The following is a 22,169-nucleotide window of genomic DNA, read 5'->3' as shown; positions in this document are numbered from 1 at the left end:
TGAGCTATAGAACTATTAAGCCATGCCCCAACAAAGGATTTGAGGATCCAGCTGCCAAAATGTAGGCTATGAATAGATTCTGATGAGCTCAGTGGGCCCTTACAGCTGGGGGTTCGAGCACTGCAAGCCCCCAAGAAAATTTTGAAATTTGACCAATTACAGGGACATTTTGAGGCCATGTGAAATGGGTATTAGTCTTAAGAGCATATTCTAAAGTCAATATTAAGTACTTCAACCCATTGATTTATGATTCTATCACTAAAAAACTTCATCGATTTTGTAGAGAAATTCACTCATTTAAAAAAAAGTTGCTTTGGGGGCCCCTCCAGGATTGGGGGCCCTGAAGCTTAAGCTTCATTAGTTTCACAGTAGGTCCGCCTCTGTGCATACTGTTTGGAAAGACAAAGATCAAGAGAAAGGATATCACACGGGCGGAGAAGATACTGGATCCCTGCTATATATGGATAGTGATGCTCCCTTCCAGACAGTTGCGGGGTATGGGGGGGGGAGGATCGTGGAGGCGAGGAAATCCGCTTTTCTTCTTCCAGTATACTGCGCAAAACCAATTTAGTTACGTTAACATTACTGAAGCGGCTCATCCTCCCTGTATAGCGCGGCTAGGGGGCGCTCTGGCTCCTCACATCTATGATCGCGGGCGCTCGCTTCGGTTTCGGTCGGCGACCTCTACGCCCCGCTTGCCCTCAACTCTATCGTAGACCTTTTGCGCGACTGTACCATTGAGTCCGTCACTTAAGGGCATCCGACGGGAAACCAGTTCTTGTAGAAAGGGGCCGGGGGCGGCTTTGGCGGGGCTCCCAAGCGGCTCCTCCCCCCAACCCTTTCCCTTCCACTGCGTTCGGCGGAACCAAAATGCGAAGGGCTGCGTGGGGAGGGGACGCCGACAACGCGCCGCAGGAGGAGACATGAGCAGCACTAAGGACGTGACCTGCAGGTCAGAGCCCGACACCCGCCGTTTGGTCGGAGCCGGGCCGCGCGCGATTCTGCCGGCCGGGCTCGCTCCGCCCCCCCCCCGGGAGGGGGGGAGGGGGTCCCGAGGCGCTCGCGCTCTCTCCGGGCCGTTAACCTCCGCCCTTCCCCCAACCCGGAGGGAGGGAGGGAAGTAGGAGCCGCTGCTGGCTCCATTGCCCTGGCAACAGCCCTTCGGCAGCCCACCCGGACCTTCTTTCCCCCCCCCTTCTGCCCAGGCCCTCTTGTGTGGCCTCCTCCAGGAAGCCCTTGCCAAAGGCCGGCGGTGGGCTCTGGAAGCGGTGTGGTCCGCTGTCCCGATGGTGCGGCCCGTCCCGTCGCCATGGCCGCTAAGCGACAGCATTCTTGCGGCTCTTCGTGACGAGGGGCGCGTACACTTTACACACACGCCTCCGTGGCTTCCCAAACCATTCACCGTAGGATAGGTTGTGCAGAAGGGTGGGAGCTTTCCTTTTTCCCGCCTCTCGCTCCCGCTTGCTTAGTGTTATGCCTGGTGTGGGGGGAACGGGCCCCCTCTGGCCAGGGTGCCTGTGTGGCCATTTGTGCTTGGGAGGTTTTGCCTTGGATTTGCCCCTCTCGAGATGCACATTTCCCCCATCCAAATCCTCAAAACTCAACAATAAGCCCCCACGCTTCGTGGGGGCTTATTGTTGAGTTTTGAGGATTTGGATGGGGAAAATGTGCATCTCGAGAGGGGCAAATGCAAGGCAAAACCTCCCATGCATAAATGGCCTGTGTGTTAAACGCCGTCAAGTCGCTTCTGACGTATGAGGATCCTAGGAATTAAGGTCCTCCAAAATGTCCTCCTGTTGTTAACAGCCTTGCTCAGGTCCTGCAAACTGAGGGCCCTGGCTTTCTTTATAGAGTCAATCCATCTCATGTTGGGTCTTTTCCTCTTTTCCTGCTGCCTTCCATCTTTTTGTAGCATGATGGTCTTGTCCAGTGACTCCTGTCTTCTTATAATGTGACTAAAGCACAATAGCCTTAGTTTGGTCATTTTAGCTTCGAGGGAACGTTCAGGCTCATTTGATCTGTTTATGTGCATCACGTGCAGTCAGGTCACTTCCAGCTTATGGCAACCCTATGAATTAATGACCTCCAAAATGCCCTGTTGTTAACAGCTTTGCTCAGGTCTTGCAAACTGAGGACTGTGCCTTCCTTTATAGAGTCAATCTGTCTCATGTTGGGTCTTCCTTTTTTCCTGCTGCCTTCAACTTTTTGTAGCATTATTGTCTTTTCCAGTGACTCTTGTCTTCTCGTAATGTGACCCAAGTACGATAGATAGGCTCAGTTTAGTCATTTTAGCTTCTAGGGATAGTTCAGGCTTGATTTGATCTCGAACCCACTTATTTGTTTTTTTGGCGGTCCATGGGCCAGTGAGGCATGAAATATTAAAGCGCATCTGCTGACCAAGTGGCACAGCTCTTAGTGCCAGTTTGGAAGAAATACTGAGACTCTGAATATGATGAAATCAAAGAGTTTATTAAGGGGAATGATTAGCGCACTCAAGCAGCCATGATAACTTGAGCATTCAGCAGAAATAGACACTTGAATATTGATATTAATGTACAGATATTCCAAATGGCAGTAAGGTTTGAGTTCCAAAACCCCAACTTGGAAAGAAAGGGGAGATGTGTGTAGGCAGTCTTGGTTGCCTCTCAGAATTGGGATTTGTGGTGGGAAATTGCCACTAGTCCCAATTAGATCACTTTGGACTATGAATTCCTTAGTGAAAAATGCCAATATGTGTTTAGGTCTTTGTTGGCAGGTATGTTCATGTAGGAGCCCCGTGGTGCAGAGTGGTAAAGCTGCAGTACTGCAGTCGAAGCTCTGCTCACGACCTGAGTTCGATCCCAATGGAAGTGGGTTTCAGGTAGCCGGCTCAAGGTTGACTCAGCCTTCCATCCTTCCGAGGTCGGTAAAATGAGTACCCAGCTCGCTGGGGGTAAAGGGAAGATGACTGGGGAAGGCACTGGCAAACCACCCCACAAACAAAGTCTGCCTAGGAAACGTCGGGATGTGACGTCGCCCCATGGGTCAGGAATGACCCGGTGCTTGCACAGGGGACCTTTACCTTTTATGTTCATGTAGCACGATCCTTAGTTCTAAATGTACCTTGATTAATAGCTTGAGAGGTTTGAATTGTCGATGCAAAACTAAGCTAGGTGATATGAGAAGCTTCATTTCTTTCTCTGCTTCTGTTGTTGCTAGTGAACATGATGAGATCTGGGTAGGATGATGCATCATCCCATAAGGTCTCTGCAGGTTCTCAGCCTCTGTCTTGGAGAAGGCCCCAAACTTAATCTCTGGGCCTTTTGTGAGTGGCAGAGAAGAACTGGTCTCAATTGCCAAGATGGAGGGGAGAGAGAAAAGTAATCAAAAATAGTGATAACGCAGCAGTGTGCTAGGGCAACTGAAGCCTGAATTAGTGGAGGCGCAGAATTGAACGTACCACAGACTGGACTATTCTAACACAGTGTAGAAGGAGCTGCCCATGAAGATGATACGGAAACTTCAGCTAGCACAAAATGCTTTGCCTTGTTTATTATCTGGAATGTGCTGCAGTTTACGTCATTGCATTGGCTGCATATTTGTTTCTGGGTCATACATGAAGCTGCCTTATACAGAATCAGACCATCAAGGTCAGTATTGTCTACTCAGACTGGCAGTGGCTCTCCAGCATCTTATGCAGAGGTCTTTCACATCACCTACTACTTGATTCTTTCAACTGGAGATTCCAGGGTTTGAACCTGAGACTTTCTGCATGATAAAGCAGATGCTGTACTACCGAGCCACAGACCCATCCCTTAATTACAGTTGTAAGTGCTGGTTATGATCTGTAAAGGCCTTCATGGAGAAAGAATCCATGTATCTTCAGGACTGTCTCTCCCAGTTTATCGCTAGGTAGCAGCTTGACTTATCAGACCCAGGCCTACTTAGAGTGTGACCATGCAAGCAGATTAGATTAGTTATCTGCCTGCACCAGAGATGCTGTGGTAGAATAGCCTTCCTGAATTGCTCCACATTGATTCCCCTTTCAACAGCAGTGTAAGATGGAATTATTTAAGTGGGCCTTCCCTCAGATAAATGTCTTAATCAGTTTTATATGTAGGTGTTAATTGCTTATTTTATGGTGTATTTTAATGCCCTGACCTGGATGGCCCCAGGCTAGCCCAATCTTCTCAGATCTCAGAAGCTAAGCAGGGTCAGTCCTGGTTAGTATTTGGATGGGAGATCACCAAGCAAGTCCAGGGTCGCTACTCAGAGACAGGCAATGGCAAACCACTTCTGAATGTCTCTTTTCTTGAAAACGCTACGGGGTCAACATAAGTTGGCTGTGACTTGACAGCACTTTTCACCATTATTTTTTTAAATCATGGCAACGTACCTTGAATAGTTTTTGGGAGTAAGGAGGGCTAATATGTAATTAAATAAATAAGAAACCTAGATAGTAAGTTCAGATTAAGCCACATCTATTCCTTTCGTTTGACCAAAAAGAGCCTTGTCAGTTTTAACACCTTTACAGCATTTTCTTAGAATACATGCTGCCAATTATATTTCAGAAACCCTCTCATAATTGATTTTTCTATACATTCTCTTTAAACAACCAGCATAAGAAAAAGAACTGACAATTACATTGAGCCAGTTTCAGTTTGCAAGTCCCATTTTCAGTGGGTTCTTTTATTTTAGAAACTAGGCTCTGAATGAAGGTCACTAAAAACTGTTTGGTAATTTCATGTTCTGGTACTTGTAAACACCAACAGGAGAAAACCTTGGCAGATTTCTCTCCCATATCTGAACAAGAGATATATGATAGGAAATATTTGATAGGATATGTTTTGTCCTCACTTTTTTCTGTATTTTTCTGCAGGTATTTTATGCAAGGGGTATGCAGGGAAGGAAATAGGTGCATATTTTCACATGACTTATCCACAAGCAAACCATCTACTATCTGCAAATTCTATCAGAAAGGACAGTGTGCCTATGGTGCTCGCTGCAGGTATGAATTGTCCACAATTTTAGAAATGCAGACTTTCTGTCTTGTCATTGATAACCAAGAAGCATTTATCCAAGTAACATTTTTGGAAGATCTTAAGACTTTAACCTCTGTATCCTTAATATGATTCAACAAAAACAGTCCTTCGATCACCCTTGACTTCAGCGGGGCATTTTATTTCTAGGAGTTTACAACATAGGCATAGTCCCCAACCTTTTTGAGCCTTTGGGTACCTTAAACACCAGGGTGATAGGCACAACCATAACATGTCAGGGAGTGAGGTCATGCATGACTCTAATAGTAACTCTTCAACCAGTGTGGTGTAGTGGTTAAGAGTGGCAGACTCTAATCTGGAAAACCAGATTAGATTCCCCACTCCTCCACATGCAGCCTGCTGAGTAACCTTGGGCTAGTCACTGTTCTCTCAGAACTCTCTCAGCCCCACCTACTTCACAATGTGCCTTTTGTGGGATGGGGGAGGCAATTGTGAGCCGCTTTGAGACTCCTTACAGTAGAGAAAAGTGGGTTATAAAAACCAACTCTTCAACATTTCAAGCAGAAGCTGTGTTTAACAGGATGCCTTTTAAAATGAATATATAGTTTTAAAATATTTTCTTGCAAACACATAGTATCAAAGCATGACTGATGATAAGGTCCTTGTGCTGTGGTGGTGGCGGCTGCCGAAGCAACTTTTTAAAAACTTGCACAGCCAATTAGATCTCCAACAGCCAATAAGAAGCCCTGCTGGGCAAAAGCTGCAGTTGGCCCCATTGACTTTCTAAACTTCATTTCTGAGATAAATGGGTCTGGCACAATACTTGGAAGGGACACCACTTGGAAATTCCACACATGGCACTCTAAGAACTCTTTGGAGAGTGAGCATAGTGGTCCCCAACATGCCCATGGGCTCCAGGAAAGGTTTCAGGCACTGTGTTGGGGACCCCTGCAGTACGACATAGAAATGTCCTTACAACTTAACAGTGTAAGTCACCCACCAATCACATCTGGCCCATTCACCACACACCATGCTACCTTTTTTTGTCTTTTTTGCTATTGGGAGCAGGGCAGGCCCTACCCAACAGGCAGGTCAAAGGCAAAGACCAATAGATATCTCAAATCAAACAGGAAGCCAAGTGGTATTTCTGTCTCTGAACCCTCACTCTGTTTCAAATCCCATTCTGAACCTCAAATCTGCCTCTTGCTGGTGGTAGCCAAGTTAGTAGGGGTAAATGCCAGCACCCCCCTCTTAAAGAATTATGCATTCTATATTTTCTTTTGTTTTTCAATGGAGAATTTACTGGTGTACCACCAGGTAAAACAGTTATTCCACAACCATGGTTTACAAGATGAAATGTACTTTATCACCCCCTTGTTGTTCTTCCTCTCCCATTTACTCCAAGGCAGCAATTCTGTGCATGTTTATATATTAATGGGTATGGGCAAATAAATACATAAATGGAAACATATTGGAATAATGGCTGTAGCGGTTTCTTCTTATGCTTTTAATTTGTTTTTAAGATATGATCATGTTAGACCTTCAGCGTCAGGTGGTGTGGTGCCTACAAGGACACTTTACTCCGCTGCACTACCCTTGCAGAGTCTTGACTCTCAGCCAGAGCAAAACGCACCCATTACCAAAAGTAAAGTACATGAATCTGGAAAACGTGAAAAGAAAACAATAGTACTCAGGGACAGGGGTGAGTACCATACTTGTGAACTGTTCTTCATTTTCTGATGGGTTTAGGTACTTCTGGTGCTTTACCGATTTATAGGATTATCATTTTCTTATACAAAGAGATTTTCCATACATAAATATGTATATATAATGGTATAATATTCTAGTATAGTGTTTATGCAATCTTCCAGCCAGTTTTGTGCCGTTCCACTAGTATGAATATTAAACGCTAAAGCAGCAATAGTGACTTGGGAACCCTGTCTCAGACATACCACCTTTGACTCCTTTGAACACTGTTCCCCACGGTGGCACCCTTCCCATATTCCAGGAAAGTTGGCAGGGCCGTTTCTTGGTTGGGCTTTTGGTTGGCAAGGTGAGTCCTACCTTGAAACAGCTGTTGCTGGAAGGATGGGAGGAAAGATAAGTTGTGAGCCTTCCTGAGCGGTGGGCGCCATGCTGGGGATGGATAGAAAGAGTCCATCCTTTCCTAACACCTCCCCACCCATCTCTGCAGCCTCTGTTCTCTTATCCCAGCAGCTGGGCAGTTGCTGGGAGAAGAGCAAGCTGGCTGCAAAGAACACAGAGTACAACCACCGTCACCATGTCAACCACCTGGGAAAAGAGCAAAGTTAGCCACAAGCAGGGTGGTGATGGCTTTAGTCCTCTTTCTCCATGGCCACTTTGCTCTCCTGTGGTGTCTTGGCGATCTCATTCTCTCGCCTGAGTTGCCATGCCTCATGCTGAGGAGAGAGCGAGGTAGAGAGCATGCAGGCTTCCTGCTGTAGGAGCGGACTCTGCTTGTGGAAGCCAGCTTCCCTCCACAGGAGCCTCCTCTGAGCCGCTAGAAGTGTTGGCTTGGAGAATTCCTTCATAATGCTCATGGCCTGACCCAAGGAGGCTCCTGCAGGGAGAAGCCTGAGTGCCCTTTATTTCCTTTCTTCTTTCTTGCTGTCTCCCCAGCACAAAGCAGAGCAGGCTCCTGCGGCTGTTGGCCAGGTTTGCTTAGGCAGGTTCTTCAGTGAAAAGCAGGCGCTTGGTCCATCAGGGCCAAAGTGCACGGTATGGCATCACCCAGGTACGTCACCGCCATTTTACTGCTAGAATCCCTTCACTTTATGAATGCCACAGGGGCTGTTCCTGCTTGGAACCGTAGCACATTTTCAAGAACCCAAACCCCTGCAGGATGAGCCTCTGCGGCATGTAAAGTGAAGGAATTTTAGCAGCAAACTGGCAGCGACGTGCCTGGGTGATGCCATACTGTCTAGTTTCGCCCTAAGAAGCCAAACCAAGCAATGACAGATGCTTATAGCAACAGGCTTAATTCTAAATGGCTAAGATAATCAGAGGCATGGTGCAGGTTTACAGTGCAGCCCTAAATAATGGATTTAGAAGGTTGTAACCGGTTAGAACTACACTGTTAGTCTCCACTTAGTGTTATCCCACATAAGTGAATGGAAATTTTGAAGGAAAAATAAAGTGCTGCACTTTGGGGAGTGTTATAATCAGGGCAAAACCCACTTGCTTCTGACTTCCAGGATCCTTGAAATTTACAGGCCCTCCCTTCCTGTACAGTCTGCTTCTCCTCAGGGCAAACATTTTGTTAGAGATGATTAGAAATGATTTTTCCTATCTTGATGTAGACCCACAGAAACTTTATGATGAGTGAAGAGATCCTTCACTTCCAGAGGCAGGGAACCTCTGAATATCAGCAATAGGGGGCAACATCAGGGGAAGGCCTCATTTCTGTGCCCACTAGGGCAGCTGCGTAGCCACAGTGAAACAGAGTTTGTGTCTAAATGGGAGACATATGATCTGGCAGGGCACCTCTTACATTTTCAACATTTTGTGACTTTAAGATGAATGAAGAATGCTTGTGATTGATAGACCCTGGACAGCTTTAAAAACTGCAGGTAGCTGCTCATTGCCTTGTAGCATAGCCTAAATCAATAGCTAGCAAAACAGTTCTTGCGCGGATATGCTTTTGAATGTAACCTAAGTATTTCTTCCTTCCTCTCTCAAGACTTGTGTAGCTCAGGAGAAGAAAAGTCAAGATCTAACACTGTGAGTGAGTTGGCATGTTGCAGTGTCCAGAGTGGTTTTCCAGAAACAAAGCCTCACTCGTATTTAGAAGCCATCCGCTGTGGGCTTGAAGAGGAAGACTCTGAGCCTGCAAGTTTGTATACCGACGGTGAACAGCTGTGTCCTTATGCGGCAGCTGGTGCGTGCCAGTTTGGTGACCGATGCCTCTATCTCCATGGGCAAGTGTGTGAAATATGCGGGTTGCAAGTGCTTCACCCTTTTGACCCAGAACAAAGGAAGACTCATGAGAAGGTAAATGCGGCGTGAAATACAGCCAGGTTCAACATGATGCTGCTTGTACTGAAGCTGATGCTGTATTATATTAAAACCTTAAAGACTTAAGAGATTTATGATGGTGTAAATGTTTATGGCCCTGACCTGGATGGCCCAGGCTAGCCTGATCTCGTCAGATCTCAGAAGCTAAGCAGAGTCAGCCCTGGTTAGTATTTGGATGGGAGACCACCAAGGAATACCAGGGTTGCTGTGCAGAGGAAGGCACTGGCAAACCACCTCTGTTAGTCTCTTGCCATGAAAACCCCCAAAAGGGTCGCCATAAGTCAGCTTCGACTTGATGGCACTTTACACACACACAAATGTTTATGGAGTAGTGTCTGCTTCATCAGATGCTGCAAGACCTCTTGCTTTGTTTTATTAGTATACATTCTTCTCTGGGATCATATTTTATATTTAACGTGGATAATATAATTGGTTGGAAGTTAATATTCAGTAATATATATAGTGTGTGTGCATACATCCCTTAATATCATGTAATATACAGCAGATAAAATATGATGTATATGTTTATGAGATATTGCCTGGGTTGTGTACATTATTTCCCACTCCTAACCTACACTCTGGACTTGGCTTACCAGAACAATTTTTCCTGACTCATCAGCTGTCTCAAAACATGCTATGTAAGGTTACTGGTTCTCTCTTAGATTCCAGTTGTTAACACTACTTAGCCAGTGTTAGGAAACGGGTTGCCAATATCCTGGGCTGGTCATGGCAACCCAAACAGATGCGGGCCACCACTGTTCCTGCCGCACGCCTAACCCCTAAATGCTACGGGGAAGGCTTTTGCACGCAAGTGAAACTGACACGGCCACTCCTGTGTATCCGGAGCCGCTGGCAGCTGAGAAACAGAGGCAAGGTTAACCTCTCCAGTGAGCCAGAGAGACTCCATTTCCTGTGCATCTCTGTTCCAGCAGAAGCCATATCAGGGAAGATGCCCAGGCATGTAGCCTGCACCAACACACACACCCTTGCATCATCGGATGCTGGTTAAGCAAAGCCATTCACAGACATTGAGACAACAATGAAGAATCGTTATCACACCTTTGTGTCAGCTTGCTAATCTCATCAACCAGAGACGGCAGGGTTCTCCTGGGGTTGCACAAGTCACTGTGTTTACAATAGATTTCCAAATTGTCACCCCCCCCCACCCAGGCAGCTGACCATTAAGGCCCTTTGTAACCTGGGAACCTCGGAGGGTAATCCAATCACCTTCCCCCCACCCCAGAAAACAGTATAACTGAGCTGCTGAAAGTCCAGACGATCCCTTGGCCCTTCCCCTCCATACTGCCTGGCACTCTGCCAGAGTGGGCATTCATGCTTGAACACACAGAGGGTTCCCCCTGTCCTTTTTATCCCCCATAGCCTACTGGAACCCAGGACGGACAACTCCTCTACTGGAAAGGTGTAGTATATCCATTAATCTGCCTGCCACATGGCAAAAGTCTGTTCCTACCACCTGTTATTCCTAGATTCTTTGAATGTATGTGTGTGGTGCTATATTGAATGCGTGAACTACATAAACTCTCTTAATTTGGAATCCTTTTGCCTCTATCTTTATTCTAAGGTCATAGAAATGGGCTCTGGTATAGTTGGTTGATCTCGCTATATAAATATTGTAGTTTCCGATTGCTCAGCTATTTCCCCATTAAAAGAGCAATTCGGGTAACACCAGTGTTAAGTAGTGCTAACAACTGTTCAGTAATATAAATTGACTTTATGGCATCTTCAACTTGAGATTCATCAATCTGAACCTGGCCCACTGGGTACAGTCTGGGATTGTCAAGTGCATAGTACATGCATGTGCATACATACACATCCCAGGCTAGAAGCTGAATCGGGAGGTTTACAGAGCTGCTGGTTGTCTCAGCTTGGTGCGTCCCATTATACAAGCCTGCGTCCATTTAATTCTACTGTTTTATAATTTCATCACAATTTGAAGTGAATTTTAAATCTAGCTGGGATAAACTAAATTGTAGCTTTATGTCTCTCTGTCCATAATATGAGTGTCAGAGGTATTTATGCTGGTGATTCTGCTCATTTTTGGTGAAGTTGTTATTGTGAAGAATACTTCCCTACCTACTATGAAGTTCTTTTGTGTGTGTGTGCACATGTTAGCAGGGAGATTTTGCTACAGAATATTTTATACTATAGTGGTATAATATTCTAATATAGTGTTTTTGCAATTGAAGTGGTAAACTAGATTTTTAGTAGAATCTGGTATTTAGGAGCACAGAACATATTTCTTAGACATTTTTTCTCATGTTGGAAGTTAGCAGCATTGTTGCAACATGGCATAAACCTATAGTAACTGTTCCCTTTCTCACCCACCCCACTTTTTTGGCCTTCTGTGTATGCGTGTAGATGTGCATGGCTGCTTTTGAACATGAGATGGAGAAGGCCTTTGCCTTTCAGGCAAGTCAGGACAAGGTATGCAATATCTGTATGGAGGTGGTTTATGAGAAACCGTCAGCATCTGAGAGAAGATTTGGCATCCTTTCTAACTGCAATCACACATACTGTTTGTCCTGTATCCGGCAATGGAGGTGTGTCAAGCAGTTTGAGAATCCTGTTATAAAGTAAGTTCCTACAACTGGCTATTCTAGAATATAATCAGTGATGCTTTCTTCACTAATGTTACCATTTTTCAGAACCTCAAATAAAAGGTGATGCTCAAGTAAAGTAGATGGTCTCTGCCTGGGGACTTTTTGTAGAATGTGTGAATGAAGCCATTGAGGTCAATGGAACAAATGTTCCCAGTATTAGCTTGAAAGAACAAAAGCTTTTTTTCCTTTTTGGCCTCAAACATTGAAACCTGGCATACAAAAAACAACAACGGCCAAGCTAGGTGCCTTAGATAAGACTTAGTCTATAAGAAAGCCTTGCTCGGATGAGCTAAGCTGTTGTGGTGGAGAATAGGGGGAGAGATGGTCTGGCAGATATGAGGGTCCAAGGCCATGAAGGGCTTTGTATGAAATAGCCAATATTTTAAATTGAGCCTGGTAACTGATGGGACAGCCAGTGGAGTGACTGTAGAATGGGAGTAATATGCATGCTCCATCTAGCTTCCAATAATAGCTGAGGTGTGACATTCTGCACCAACTGGAGTTTTCAAATTGATTTTGAGGGAAGACCAATGTACAGTGGATTACAGTAGTCTACTCTCATTGTCACCGTGATATGGATCCAGGTGGCCAGATCAGCCTTCTCAAGGTAAGGGGCCATTTTTCAAGCTAGGCTGAGATGGAAGAAAGCCTTTTTTGCAACTGCATTGCCTTGCTTCTCCAGCAATAATGTTGGGTCCAGTATAACCCCGAGGCTCTCAACTGAGTCGGCAAGGGTCAGCTGAACCCCATTGAAAGGAGGGAGCATAAGGTCCCTCAAGACCTCTCCCTTCCCAGCGAGCATTACATCTGTCATTCCAGGGTTTAGTTTCAGTTTGTTCATTCTTAGCCATTTAACCACAAAAGCCAGGCAGCAGTTTAGGACCTCTAATGCATCTCTAGGAGATTTGGGAAGGATATTTGTAGCTGTGTATCATCTGCATATTGATGACTGCCAATCCCAAAACTACTAATAATTTGGCCTAAGGGCTTTACATAAAGATTGAAGAGCATGGGGGATTGGATTGTACCCTGTGGTGCCCCACAGGATAGGTCCCACACTGATGATAACTGGACTCCAATGGTAATTGTTTGGGTCCAATCTGTGAGGAATGATTTGAACCAGTCCCACGCACAATCCCTGATGCCTACTTCTGCCTCCAGGTGCCTCAACAAGATGGCATGGTTCACAGTGTCAAAAGCAGCAGATAAATCCAGTAGGAGCAACAGGAAAGTCTGACTTTTGTCTGCATTTAGACGGAGGTCATCAGTTCAAGCCAGCAGAACCGCCTCCATCCCTTGGCCCAGACTGAAACCAGACTGAAAAGGGTGTAGAGCAGATGAGTTATCCAAGAAGATCTAGAGTTGGTCTGCTACTGCTCTCTCAATCAGTTTACCTGGGAAGGGCAGATTAGAGACCAGGTGATAATTGGCTACATAATTTTTCTGTAGGGATTTTTTTTTAGTAGCAGTTGCCTCTTCGAGTGGTCGAGGGAAGGTGCCCTGAGTCAGTGATTGGTTTGTAATAAATACTAAGGATTCCTTTATGTGGTCTTTACGTGATTTTAGAAGCCAGGATGGGCAAGGACCCAGGGCACAAGTAGCGGCCTTCACAGGTCCCAGGAGCTTGTTAATATCAGTCATGTCTAAAAAACAAGTAATAAATATGTTACTAGAGACGGAAAAGTATGTTGAGAAGAAAGAGTAATGTAATTCAAAGAAGTTGATAATTGAGCTGTAATTTTTACTCCACGTATATTGTTACATTGTGTGTATGTTTTAATGTTTGTTAAAAATAAAACTTTATTAAAAAAATCTGTCATGGAAATTTGGTCAAGGTGGTCCATACACCGAACAGGCAGTATACTAGGCAGTTCTTCTGGTAGACCTGTTACAGTGGGAATTGGGCAAGGCAGAGCATGAGACTTCCTCCTGTCCTTCTCATGTACAACAGCTGTGATAGCATAGCAGTACTTAGGGTTGATTCAAGATGTCTGTCTGCATATGTTCTGTTAAGATTTTTGAAGTGGCATTGATCCTTCTGTTTAGTGCCAAGCAAACAATTTCAGAGCTTGATGACTGTTGTCTGTTCATAAGCAGAGGAAGTTTGAAGTCCCTTTCTCAAGTAGCGTTAATGAGGAACTTAGAAACAGACCTGCCCCACAGAGGGGCTCCTAACATTCATTCTGTTCATGTCTGTGGTTAGGAGGCCCATATTAGGAAGGAAATTAGCACTGCCCATTTCTTGAGTTGCTGATCCAGACTGAAGCTGCAGATCGCTTGAGTAGTTTCAGAATGTTTTAATAGAAACAGACAGGATTGCTGCTGCTTATAGTCTGGAGAAATAGCTAATAGTTTACTTCTCACCAAGGTTTTGCTTTTCACTTTGCTCAAGGTCCTGCCCAGAGTGTCGTGTGATATCGGAGTTTGTTATTCCCAGTGTGTATTGGGTAGAAGACCAGACCAAAAAAAATGAGCTGATTGAAGCATTTAAACAGGGTGTGGGGTAAGTATAATTATTCAGAGATGAGAAATGTTTGATAGGAATAGAGAGAGGATAAAGATGCTATGCCTCTGGAAGAATTTCTTTAGTTAGCAAGATTTCCGTTAGTAAATCTGCAAGCAGCAATTTAATTGGTATAGCATAGCAGGTGGAGCTGTTTAGTAGACTGGGAGCCTTATGTCTATATCTTTATATCTAATTCTGAACATGGTCCCAGAGTGCAGATCAAAACATCCACATAATGGAATCCTGTGCAGATAGGAGGGATTTTTCGAGGTTTGCAGAAAAATCCAAGAACCAAACCAAAAAAATGGGGGCGACAAATGTTACCTGCCCAAGCAGAGAAATCGTTACTAAAAATACAATTGATTGAGTGACTCACAGGATCTTAACTGAGAGCTGGCTGGAGCTGGCCAAGTAGGTAGGCGTGTGAACAAAAACGCTTTCTGCCGCAAGTTTACCATGTCATTGCTGGCTGGGTGATAGATGGGTCTGGGCTAGACTTGCTTTCCCTTTCAACCTCGCTTCTGTTTGCTGGCATTGTGAGAGCCTTGGTGACGCTTATGAGAGCAGAAAGATGGGGTATAAATTTTGTAAATAAATAAATACATGTAATGTGTAACTCCTCAGTTGCAGCAGGAAGCAGAGCCTTTGTTGCTTTGCCTTGGGAAGCCACTGGTCCCATCCCTCAGCTTTGGTCAGTTTGCTGGAAAGGCACAGCCTGTCTTTTCAGTTTTTTGTTTTCCTAGTATCCCCCATCTTCCTTAGGGTAACACTGTGTTCAGGTTCAAGATAAAACTGAATTTTGTCAGTTTGTTGCATCCTCTTTCTCTCTTGTTTGCTGCTTTGTGTCATGTAATACTCAGACATACTCTGTGGAACCCTTTGAGAACACCCGATTAAGGCATATAGATTTTATTGGATTTCATCCCCAGTCCCAGAGGTTCTACCAGTGTAATTTCCTTTTTGCTTTTGTTACATTATTCTTCAGACACACATATAGAGCTTTATTACCTTAATTATGCAATTAATGAGAATAAACATCAAGCAACTTTGTTTTTCCAGTTTGTGTTTAGGCAATAAGTTTGTATTACCAAACTGGCCCATAAATCATTTTGAGAATATTGTTTTTAGAATTGCAACATGGTCTTCATTTTGACCCATGACTCTTTACTGAAAATATATAGGGCAACTTTTAAAAACTAAGTGGTTATCTCTTCTTTACTGGGATAAAATATGTAAAAGGTAAAGGTGCAAGCACCAGGTCATTACTGACCCATGGGGTGACATCACATCGTGACGTTTACTAGGCAGACTATGGGGTGGTTTGCCATTGCCTTCCACAGTCATCGACACTACCCCCAGTAAGCTGGGTACGGTACTCATTTTATCAACCTCAGAAGGATGGAAGAATGGCTACCTGAAACCAATATTTAAGCTAGCAATAAATCCAACAAATAAGAATCCTTCTTTGGAATTCCCACAACATTTTGCCCATGCTGTCCCCTTGAAAAACTTGAAAGCCTTAATCCCTTTATTTTTATTTAGCAGGTTAAATTACATGGTGCCTTTCTGTACAAAGAACTCCCATGAAAGCTAATGGTAAATAGAACATAAAATTCACTCCCTAATTATTCCTTTGAGTATAAAGGCACTTGTGAATGGGAAATGCAACTGTGTGGAAAAACTGCAGCCAAGACTTTTTAAATTTTCTGTGAGCCAACAGTGTTGTTATTAGCTTTTTATGGATCATTTGGTTAAATGCTTGTTGCATCTAACAAAATGTCAGCTGTGTGATTCTGTGACCTTCTGTTTAAACATTGTATTTGTTTCTGAGCAGCGGAGGCTTTTGTTGTTTACATTGTGTTACTCTGTATTTATGCAGTGTTTATACTTATCAGTCACATCAAGGTCTGTGCTATTAATATATCTAGAGCTAAAATCTGCAGCTGCTGATTAGAACAAACAGCTTAGGGCTTTGGTGCCATACTCTGTATGCACAATCTGTCTATTGGCTATAAATCATATATTCCTGTGGGGGGAAAGTATGACTATTCCCAAAGCAGACCACTGGAAGGCACTGGGCAGTAATCCTCCTGACCTCTGGCTATATTCATCTGCCCACATTTTAGGGAACAGACCTATCAAAATTCACTTTGAATTTCTGAGCTAAGGGTATTTCTGGAACACTTGAAAAAGTGTGATGGTGGGTGAGTCATTTGTGTAACGTGGCCCTCCTTAATATTGAAATAAATGGGTTTCCCCCACCTGATAGATGTAGAGAGAGGTGATAGAGTTCTTGAGAGAATTGTTCTGCTAAATCTACTTTGAGTCAATTCATGATCTACCTTTCTCATTGAGACTCAAGGCTTGTAACAGAGTACAGAATGAGGAAAAAAAAAGAAAAATGTGATCATACCATTCAGGATATCCAGTAAACAATGCAGTAGGACTAGGAAGACAAAACTGAATGACAATGCAAGCAGCAAAGACCAGTATTCTTATATTTGTAACATAATTTTGGATAGTGATCACATCTTTTGTAAAATTGATTTGGAATCTCTGTCACAAAAGGAAGCTGTGTATAACTTGTGTTTTTGGTGACTGAATTTTTTATAGGAAGAATCAACCTCTGTTTTCTTTCCTTTAGATTATTTTATCTTAATAGCTGTCAAGAGATTTATTGTATTTATTATTTAAAACATTTATTAGCTGCCTTTCTCCCTTGCAGATCGCCAGGTGGCAAACAAAACACCATAAAAAACACAATTAAAACAACTATTACAAAACCCCAGTTAGGATTACTAATAATAAAAGCAAAATTAATCAAAATGCAATCCTAAATAAAACTATCTTCAAATTCCTCCTGAAGATCAACAATGAGGCAGCTGGGCACACCTCCCTGGGGAGGTTATTCCATAATTGTGGGGCTTCCATGGAAGACTCTCTCTTTTGTACCCACCAAACGAGCTCCTTTGATTGGGGGGACAGTCAGGCGGGCCTCTCCCAGGCAGGACCATATGGGAGAAGACAGTCCTTCAGATACTCTAGTCCTACTGTGTAGGGCTTTAAAGGACAAAACCAACACCTGGAATTGGACTTCGGAGCAGATTAGCAGCCAGTGTAATTGCTGTAGTATTGACCTCAGCCAGCAGTCTAGCCACAGCATTCTGTACTAGCTGCAGCTTCTGAACACCCTTCAAGGGTAGTCCCCAGTAGAGGCCATTGCAGTGTCCAGTCTGGATGTAACTAAGGCATGGATCACTGGCTAGAGCTGACTGACCCAGGAACAGGCGCCGTTGATGTACCAGCTGAAGCTGGGCAAATGCACTCCGAGCCACAAGCAGCCACCTGGTTTTCTAAGGTGACTGCTGTGTCAAGCAGTATTCCAAATCTGCGAACCTGGCTTTTGAAAGGGAGTATAATCCAAGACAGGGACAATCTGAAATCCCTGGTCTGCCTTTCTGCTAGCCCAGAGGATTATCAGGATTAAGTTTCAGCTTGTTCACCCTCATCCAGCCCATTACTGACTCCAAGCACCTGTTCAGAACATCAACAGAATCCTTGAAATTAAGTGGAAAAGAAAGGTAGAGCTGGGTATCATCCATGTATTGGTGACACTGTAGCTCAAACCTCCTGCTGGGCTTTCCCAGTGGCTTCATATAAATATTAAGTAGCTTGGGGTGGTGGTGGTAAGATGGAGCCCTGTGGCAACCCACAGGTCAGTGGTCATGAGGCAGAGCAGGAGTCCTCCAAGACTTATCTTCTGAGACTAACCCCCTAGATAGACTTCCCTAGAACTAATGCTTCAAAAAGGTTCTATATGCACACCACAGGGACTGTGCCATCCTGAAATGGTCCAGAGGTAGCCAGAGGATGATGATGGTGATGTTTTGCAATCTCGTTATCTGTAGAATTATTATTTTAGAATTGGCTGGTTACCCTTAAAGAAAGAGTTAGAAAATTAAGTAATGGGTGCTGCCAGAGAAACATATTTCATCTTATTTTCTTTTCTTTTTAATCTTAGTGCGTGTAAATCAAGTTTAATTAATATTTTTCATGTTTCAGGAAAAAGGCCTGCAAGTACTTTGACCAGGGTAAGGGAACCTGCCCATTTGGGGGGAAATGTCTGTACCTCCATGCATATCCTGATGGAAGAAGGGCTGAACCGGAGAAACCACGGAAACAGCTTAGCTCTGAGGGGACTGTCCGGGTAAGATGATCCAATACTTCTATTTCTCATTGAACCATACATTGTTCAGACTTAGAAACTGAAGCATTCATGTAAGTCTTCAACATGTGAAACTGCTTAGGGGATTTACCATTTAAAATGCAAGCTCTTAAATGATAGCAGCCGTGGTTGGCCACCTGGTTGGCCACTGTGTGAACAGACTGCTGGACTTGATGGGCCTTGGTCTGATCCAGCAGGGCCTTTCTTATGTTCTTATGGTTTTAAATGAACATGACTTTTGCATACTCCTGTATGTGGATCATGAATGTGTAAAGTGGTTTTTTTTAAAATCCTACCAAGGACAGCTTTTATAATAGTGCAGCTGAGTACAACTCCTGTTAGCTTACTGAAAAGTTAGCATCACTGTCAGTTATTTTACAAGTATGCCAGCCTGCCATGGCTGTAGCTGTTACAGTACAATCAAACTGGGGTCCCATTTTCTCTGACAGGACTTGAAGCTCTTATTTTTGAGTCTAATCTTGCTTGTATCATAGCTCTATTACCTGGATGAAGCTGCCCTTAGACCAATGTGAAAGATTGTGGTTAGTCGGTTCTTGTAGGTTATCCAGGCTGTGTGACCGTGGTCTTGGTATTTTCTTTCCTGACGTTTTGCCAGCAGCTGTGTCAGGCATCTTCAGAGGAGTAACGCTGAAGGACAGTGTCCTATGGGAGACTGTTTTTCCTGAGTTTTCTGATATTTGTTTGGTTTAATGGCCCTTCTGATTTCGTTTCTGGAATAGCCGTTTGCTAGCAGTGCGTGATTTAGATGATTAATTTCTTCCTTGAGAAAACTGTGGTTCACAGATCCGTCTTGCACGGTCCATTAATGTTTTGATTATTCCTCTTTTCGGTCGGGGGTGGTGGTTGGAGTTTTTGTGTAAGTAGCGATCTGTGTGAGTTGGTTTCCGGTAGACCTTGTGACCTAACTGAAAGTTTGTTTTACGGATGACAAGGGTATCAAGAAATGGGAGTTTACTGCAAGATTGGTTTATGCAGCAAAATGGAAAATGTCTGAGACACCGGATAAGACGGACTGGATTAATAAAATGTTGGAACTAGCAGAAATGGCTAAACTTACTGCATTAGTAAATCAAAAGGAGAATATGGAATTTGTGGGAGAATGAGAGGCATGGACAACATACTGTGTAAATGAATTTAACTTGGGAAATATAAAAGGTTATGTTTTGATCTAATTCAACTGATTAAACTAGAAATAATATTAATGTTAATATTCAGATTTTAAGTCAAAGATATGTAATTAAATTTATAAATGAAATGCTATAATGAATTAGAATTTAAATACAAAGGGGAGAACAGAGATATCAAATAGATAGAAGAGGGAAGAGGGGAAGTCAACAAGTTAGAATTTATATTGTTTAGATAAATATTGTTTATGTTGTACAATTATGTTAAATTGAATGATGGAACTGAATGTGATTTAAGTAGAAAATTAAAAAAAAGTAAAAAAAGAAAAGAAATGGGAGTTTACCCTCAATTTCTTTTTCCATGGTAAACTGAATATTTGGATGAAAAACAGTCTCCCATAGGAAAGGTGTTCTTGCCATTTATTAAAGGAGTCACTGATAGGATGGAGAAACTTTTGAAAAAACATAACCTACAAACAGTGTTTAAACCCACCAAGAAAATAAAACAGATGCTACAATCAGCAAAAGACAAAAGAGACCCCCTCACCTCTGCAGGAGTATATCGTATACCTTGCAGTTGTGGACAAGTTTACATCGGGACCACACAATGCAGCATACAAACAAGAATAAAATAACATGAAAGATACTGCAGACTTGGCCAACCTGATAAATCAGCAGTGGCCGAACATGGACTGACCCAAACAGGACACAGGGTCTCATTCCAAGACACTGAAATACTGGACAGTTCTACCAACTATTTTGTCAGATTGCACAGAGAAGCCATTGAAATTCATAAACATCAGCACAACTTTAACAGAAAAGAAGAGAGTTTAAGAATGAATAAGGCTTGGCTTCCTGTCCTGAAAAACTCCAGACTAACAAAGACTACAGTCCACAATAGCCATGCAGATTAGCTTTGGATTCCACATGTTAACAGATCACTTCAGGATACAATGGTTCCATATTAACATACCACACCCTCATTAGCACATTATCTTGATACTTACAGGACAATGATTAGCACATTACCTTTGATACTTTTGCAGGACAATGACTCAGCTCAAACCCAACCCCCTTCTGACTATATATATTACTCTTCCAACACACTTGACACTGAGAGACACTATCCTTCAGTGTTACTCCTCTGAAGATGCCTACCACAGCTGCTGGCGAAATGTCAGGAAAGAAAATACCAAGACCACGGTCACACAGCCCGGATAACCTACAAGAACCAATGAACTCTTGAGCGTGAAAGCCTTTGACAAAATTGTGGTTAGTGTTCAGATGTAATCCGCTCTCCCCTTGCATCTGCTTTGTAACAAGATACCCAGTGTTCTGCAATTTCAGTGTTTCCTATCTTTGTCAAAGTGACTAGGGATGTCCCCTCTCCCCTTTCACCAGGAACACAGTGCTAAGGCCCATACCTCTTACAGAGGCTTGGATCTCTCTCAGAACATAAAAACATAAGAAAGGCCCTGCTGGATCAGACCAAGGCCCATCAAGTCCAGCCGTCTGTTCACACAGTGGCCAACCAAGTGCCAACCAGTGGCCAACCAGAACATTTCTGTGGAAAGATTTCCCTCCTGTAGACAAATTTCTTGCATCTCCCCCCACTTCTGCATCCCACAGTGTTCCCTGAAGTGCTGTTCTTTAGGGAAAGGGGACCCCCCACACACACACCCCACAAGCATTTCTGAGGAGATTTAGTGCTGCATCAGGAGGGAGGAGGTAAGTCATGCTCCAGGGGCAAAAATGTTTTTCCACAGAAATACTCTGATGCATCCAAATCAGGAAGTGCTAGCTGATATTGATGCACCTGCTGATGGCAGCAGCAGCCTCTCAGCAGGGCATAGAATCCTGACTTTGCAGCGGGTCTGCTATGGTAGGATGTTCTCACAAGACAAATGAAGAAGTATATTGGTAGAATGATGATTTAACTGTTCCAGGCCCTTTTTGATCAAACTGCATGCAATACATGAGGCAGTTTCAAGATGAATGCTGGCTCAGATGTGCCATTAGTAAAAGATGCCTGTGTTTTTATTTCAGTTCCTCAATTCTGTTCGACTCTGGGATTTCATCGAGGATCGAGAAAGTAGAACGTTGCCAGTTACTGATGACGTGACTGAGCTCGGAGAGCTTTTCATGCATCTCTCCGGAACAGATGCTGAATCTTCTGCTCCTCCCTGAAACACAAGATCTTTACCATGTTTTCTCCTATATCAGCCCTTCTGTTCCTTAGATAGCTTTGTACTGTTTACCACAATATTCGAATTACTGTGCCATGGAGCTTATTGAGGTCCTGGTGAAATTCTAGTACAACACTGTTGTAGAGCAAAACTGTTTTAAGTCCAATAAAAGTGAGTGCTTTGGATAAAATGGTAGATGTAATCAAATAGGAAAAGAGAGTTCCTCTTAACTCGGGCTAGGACGTATTCCTGTTACTAATGATGGGCAACCACCTCAGTGCTAAACCCAACACTATATGTATTTTTTGCAAACATGCCTGATCTCATGTTTATAATATATATACTTAAACACACATGCCACCACTACTACCCTATAAGTAGGAAGGTGAGGGAGCTACATTTCTCCTATAATCTCTGTCAGGAAATGAGGGAAGGGAGATTTGGAAAGAGCAATTTGCAAGCAAACTGGCCC

The 22,169-nt window shown here is 43.6% G+C and overlaps 1 protein-coding gene across 1 annotated transcript; it reads left to right on the top strand.

The window, feature by feature from the left end:
* Positions 1-856: 856 nt before the first annotated feature.
* MKRN2 (makorin ring finger protein 2) lies at positions 857-21,887 on the top strand. The gene is made up of 8 exons (XM_056864728.1): positions 857-952; positions 4,859-4,987; positions 6,503-6,681; positions 8,680-8,990; positions 11,394-11,608; positions 14,028-14,138; positions 18,204-18,348; positions 21,558-21,887. Exons 1-8 carry the CDS (start codon positions 924-926, stop codon positions 21,696-21,698), a joined length of 1,260 nt encoding a protein of 419 aa, XP_056720706.1. The 5' UTR covers positions 857-923; the 3' UTR covers positions 21,699-21,887.
* Positions 21,888-22,169: the final 282 nt, after the last annotated feature.

This window comes from Euleptes europaea, chromosome 1, assembly GCF_029931775.1.
Source record: "Euleptes europaea isolate rEulEur1 chromosome 1, rEulEur1.hap1, whole genome shotgun sequence".
In the NCBI taxonomy this organism is placed as follows: domain Eukaryota; kingdom Metazoa; phylum Chordata; class Lepidosauria; order Squamata; family Sphaerodactylidae; genus Euleptes; species Euleptes europaea.
This window is presented reverse-complemented; position numbering and strand designations above follow the sequence as displayed.

Coding starts and splice junctions, on each gene's coding strand:
- MKRN2 (XM_056864728.1), top strand. CDS start 924: ATGAGCAGCACTAAGGACGTGACCTGCAG. Junction 4,988..6,502: donor GCCTATGGTGCTCGCTGCAG/GTATGAATTGTC, acceptor TTTGTTTTTAAG/ATATGATCATGTTAGACCTT. Junction 14,139..18,203: donor GCATTTAAACAGGGTGTGGG/GTAAGTATAATT, acceptor TTCATGTTTCAG/GAAAAAGGCCTGCAAGTACT.